We start from the raw sequence: 5589 nt of genomic DNA, 5'->3' as shown, positions 1-5589 counted from the left end.
GTGGTAAATGGAAGTTCCCAGGCCAGGAGTTGAATTGGAGCTGCAATGCCAGACCCAAGCCACATCTGTGACTTATGCTGCAGCTTGCAGATCCTTAACCCACCGAGTGAGGAGGAATTGAACCCACAACCTCATGGAGACAACATGAGGTCTGTAACCCTCTGAACCACAACAGGAACTCCTTGTGTCTTTTTTTAAAAATGTGGTTTTTGTCCTATAGAGTGAGATAAAGTGAAGTGCATGGAAATCATGATTTCTGGCAACCTCTATGTCTTCTCTTTACAGCCCACCTGGCTCTGATCTCTCTATATGAGGAACTCAGAGATTGGTTTCTAATTAATGGATATAAAGAACTTGATTATTTACTCAATATAGCTGGATATGAGAGAAAGGATGCTAATTATTTGTGTGTGCATAAGTGGCAAAAGAACATTTTAGGAGCCCAAATGACCAAATAGCAGAAGTAAAGAGAGGATTGGAGAAGAAGGTGTGAGGGCTGAGACATTTTAAAATGCTCGGGGAAGAAAAATCTAATATTTAAGAGAAGTCATTTCTTAGTGGGAGGTTTCAATCAGGGACTAGTTCATTGTTAGTGAAATTCATAGGTAATTTAGGTCCATGGTAAAAGGCAGGGCAAATTACTGTGCTGACCTACATGGGAAAAGAATCTGAAAAGGAATTGATAGATAGATATAGATATAGATATTGATATATCTGATTCATTTTGCTATACACCTGAAACTAACAACATTTAAGTCAACTCTACTCCAAGAAAATATTTTAAAGGCCAAGTAATTTAGACCTGTTCCTGGATAGATCTTCAAAAAGCTCAGATTGCTCTCTCAGAAACAATGTGTAGCATCTCTAAAGGGAAGGTTGAGATGACTATGGATACCTAGGTATGTAGCAGAAAACAGAGTGACCCCAAATATGTGATCATGATGGGAAGGAGAGATGCATTGTTATAAAGTGAATCCTAATGAGGTGGTTAGTAGTGAAAGGAAAGGTTTCTGCTTTGCTGAGGGTGTGATCCTTTGCTGTCCTTGAGTAATAAAAATTAAGATTATACATAAGAACTAGGGTGACAATTATCTACAGGCACAATTAGAACCACACACTAACTGGATATACCACACCAGTATTTAAACTTCAACTTCATACCCAAAACTAAGCCATATCATGACAATCACCCTTATTTTTGTAGACTAAGCTCACTTTGAAATTTTCAGTTGCCTCTCACAATGTAGCTTTATCCCCCGTATTATGATTTAATAGTCAGGGTTCAATCAAGAGAAGGGAGATCGTGCTATTTATTTTAATGGTGATAATTTAATATTGGTACTTTGTCAAATAATTATTAAGAAATGAAAGGCACACAAGAAAAGACATTGTAACACAGAGTGGTCACTGAAGGAAGTGGCGACAATGCCATAGGTTAAGGGGTATGGGGAAAAGTTGGGCGATAGGGAAGGATGACATTTCCCAAACATGAATGAGAAGGAACTAAGAGAAATGAGATGGAAATTCAGAACAGCAGTCTAAAAATGCTCCATCCCCACCATAGTATCACAACTTAAATATTAAGGGGTAATTTTGGAGGAGAAAAACAGTACCTGAATAACCAGCTCATATGACCAGCTCATATGGAGAGAGAAGACACATGAAAAAATATTATCAGAAATACTGAGAAAAATCACATTGGTCTTGCTAAGGTAAATACTCTATCTTATTTATGAATTCCGATTACTTTAAGATCTTCAGGATCTAATTAAGAACAGTAAAGGGCCCAAGACATACAAGCTATCTTTGAATGAGAAGTCTGACAGAATTCAATAATCCTCAACATTGGCTTCACATAGACTCACTTGGTCATGCTCTGGACTTCCCTTGTGGTGCAGTGGGTTAAGGATCCAGTATTGTCACTGCAGTAGCCCAGATACCTGCTGTGGTACAGGCTCAGTCCTTGGCCGAGGAAATTCTACATGCCACATACACAGCCAAAAAAAAAAAAAAAAAAAAAAAATCAGTCATGCCCTTTTTGCTCTCTAATCTAATTAAATCTTTGTTTTCTTTTTTTGTAATTCATATATTAGTTTAAGGTGTACAACACAGTGATTCAGTTAAACATAATGATAGATATATATGGTTTTCCAGCTTCTTTTCCCTTATGGTTATTATAAGAGATTCAATAGCATTTGCAGTGCTGTGCAATAGATCCTTGTTTAACTATTTTATACGTAGCCATGTGCACCCACACCTCCCTTTTGTAATCATAAATTTGTTTTGTATGTCTGAAATATGTTTAATTTGATGTTTGGAAGAAGAAGGAGACGAAGAAGGAGCGGAAGAGGAAGAAGAGAAGAAGGAAAAGAAGAAGGAAGAAAGGAAGAGGAGGAGAGGAGAAGGAGGAAAAAGAGGAGGAAGGGGAAGAGGAAGAGGAAGAAGAGGAGGAGGGAGAAGAGGAAGAAGAATAAAAAGGGCAAATGGGAATGGAAGAGAAAGGGAGGGAAAGGGGAAGGGAGGATAGGGAAAGGATGATAAAAATGGAGCAGAAATAGAAGAAGAAAGGAGAAACTAAATAACACCTACAATCTTGCCCAAATTACAGTCAATAAACATAAGCATCAAAAAGCATCTGAGCTGTAGGGTGACTTGGCTTCTTCCTCCACCAGCCAGTTTTCATGCTCCTTGCTGATCCTAAGTGTCATGGCTCTCCTCACCAAATATAATTCTGCTGTTTTAGATGTGTTTTCTCTGCACAGTGGCCTGTGGATGAGAGCCAATTCCATTAAGAGTTCAACTAAAGAAAGAGCATCCTCTCCAATCTTGGAAGAAAAACTAGTGATGCGATGATTGATCTCTTACATTTTACTTTAGAATGAAAAGGTTTTTAAAAGCCAATCCATGGAGTTCCCATCAAGGCACAGTGGAAACAAATCCAGCTAGGAACCATGGGGTTGTGGGTTCAATCCCTGGCTTCACTCAGTGAGTTAGGGATGTGGTGTTGCTGTGAAATGTGGTGTAGAATGCAGATGCGTCTCAGATCCTGCATTGCTGTGGCTGTGGCAGAGGCCGGCAGCTACAGCTCCGATTGGACCCCTGGCCTGGGAACCTCCATATGCTTCAGGTGCGGCCCTAAAAAGACAAAAAGACAAAAAAATAGGAAAAATTAAAAAAAATAAAATCCAATCCAAGTAAATTTTAATGCTCGGTGGTGGGACTCAGGCAAGAGGATTTTTAAAGTTTATCAGATACGTCCAATATGAAGCCAAGATTGAGAACAAGTGACATATATTCTCCCATATGCCTTCATCAACAGATTTGATTGAAGCCAAAGTTTTATAGAAAATAGACTTGGGTAGTTCAAATGATTGAAAATTTTATATACAGAATTCTCACTGTGGCTCAGCAGGGTAAGGACACAACATGGCCTCTGTGAAGATATGGGTTCAATCCCTGGTCTCAATCAGGGGGTTAAGGATCCAGTGTTGCTCTAAGCTGCAGGGGAGGTGGAAGATGCAGCTCAGATCCAGTGTTCTGTGCCTGTGGCATAGGCTGATGCAGTAGCTCTGATTCACTCTAGCCTTGAGAACTTCCATATGAGGTACGTATGGCTGTAAAAAGGAAGAAAAGAAAAAGAAAATTCTATATACATTTTAAAAGAGTTGTGAATTTCTACAGAATGCTGGGTCATAGGTGGCAAATGCAGAAGATTCCATAGATGTAATGGAATCCGCTCATGCAGTGATTTTAACATACATAAGATCCAGAATATGTAAAAATACCAATTCATTTTTCTGATGTAGGTTACTCCAAACTATTGAGTAGATTTTCCTATGCTACACAGCAGGTTTTCATTAATCATCTTTTTATACAGTAGCGTGTATATATTATTCTCACCCACTTAAAACTAATACAACATGGTAAATCAACTTTACCTCAATAAAAGTAAACTTTAAATAAATCAAGAATGTCTCTTAATCCCATCAAACAAATGCCCATATAGGTGACATTAAGTTATTATAAATATGATGAATAAATAATGTGAGCTACAAAACTTATGCAACCCAACAAACATATCTGCCAATTGCAGATGTTTTGTGTGCAATTATTTTTAAACAGCAGATGAAAAAAAAAAAAAACTTGGCAAGTATTGAAATTAGGTTGTTCTATTGAAGATCTTCTGTAAGGCCCTCTTGATTTCCCTGTTCCTCAGGCTGTAGATGAAGGGGTTCAGCATGGGGGTGACCACTGTGTACACCACTGAGGCCGCTGCATCATTTCTGGGAGAATGTGAGACAGCTGAGCTGAGGTACACCCCAATACCTGTTCCATAAAATAAGCAAACAACAGCCAGGTGAGAGCCACAGGTGGAGAAGGCTTTGTACCTCCCACCTGATGAGGGGCCTCTCAGAATGGAGGGAAGTATTTGTGAATAAGAGGAAAGGATCCCTGAAAGGGGAATTCCACCAAAGATGGCACCAACGAAGTACATCATTACTTTATGGGTGGAGGTATCATCACAGGCAAGCTTGAGGAGTTGAGGAGGGTCACAGAAGAAATGAGGAATTTCCACTTTGGTACAAAAGGTAAGATGTGACATCATCACACAGTGCAGCTGGGAGTCCAAAAGGCTGAACAGAAAAGACCCCAGGACCAGTAGGCTACAGAGGCGGGGGTTCATGATGACCTGGTAGTGCAGGGGATAACAGAGAGCTACAAACCGATCATAGGCCATCACACACAGAAGCGCACTGTCCAAACACCCGAAAAGATTAAAGAGAGTCAACTGAATCAGGCAGCCCACATAGGAGATGACTCTGCTGTGAGTCTGAATGTCCAAAAGCATCTTTGGGACCGTGGTAGAGGTAAAGCCGAGGTCAGCCATGGACAGAATGGAGAGGAAGAAGTACATGGGGGTGTGGAGGTGGGAGTCAGAGCTGATGGTCAGGATGATCAGTAGATTCCCCAGCACGGTGACCAGGTACATGGACAGGAACAGGAGGAAAGTTAGAAGCTGCAGTTCTGGATCCTCTGAGAGCCCCAGGAGGAGGAATTCCAAGACACCAGTGAAATTCTGTGGTTTCATGGAGCAGAGGCACTTTCTGAAAAATAAATGAGAGTTGATATAAAAGGAAACAAGTATACATGTACCCATCAGTGTGTCTCTGCTTCAGAGCCAAGCAGTTCATACATAAAATATTCAATTGAGGACCACAGCCCTTTAGCAATATTTCTTTGTCATAACAAACACACCCTTCTATGAAATTCCTTTTTCCCAGGTTTTTTTCTCCATTCATCTGTTAGTATATGTATCATATTGAAAAAAATAAGCTAAAGAACTTAGAGGAGAAGTAAGGATATTTAGAGACCACAAAAAACCCTCCATAAGTAATGAATGGCCATCAGGGACAGAGAATTCAACCAAATATTCTGTGATTACCAATGTGGGAAAAGAATTTGAAAGAGAACAGATGTGTGTACATGTATAGCTGAATCACTTTGTTGTATGTCAGAAATTACTGCAACTTCGTAGATCAACTATACTTCAATAAAACTTTAAAACCTAAAACAACACCATAAGAACAC

General features: G+C 39.7%; 1 protein-coding gene across 1 annotated transcript; it reads right to left on the bottom strand.

Moving 5' to 3' along the window:
* Positions 1-4159: 4159 nt before the first annotated feature.
* On the bottom strand, positions 4160-5089 carry LOC110258577 (olfactory receptor 18-like). The gene has a single exon (XM_021081826.1). The coding sequence runs from the start codon at positions 5087-5089 to the stop codon at positions 4160-4162; it is 930 nt and encodes a 309-aa protein (XP_020937485.1).
* Positions 5090-5589: the final 500 nt, after the last annotated feature.

Source organism: Sus scrofa, unplaced genomic scaffold (assembly GCF_000003025.6).
Source record: "Sus scrofa isolate TJ Tabasco breed Duroc unplaced genomic scaffold, Sscrofa11.1 Contig2409, whole genome shotgun sequence".
NCBI lineage: Eukaryota > Metazoa > Chordata > Mammalia > Artiodactyla > Suidae > Sus > Sus scrofa.
This window is presented reverse-complemented; position numbering and strand designations above follow the sequence as displayed.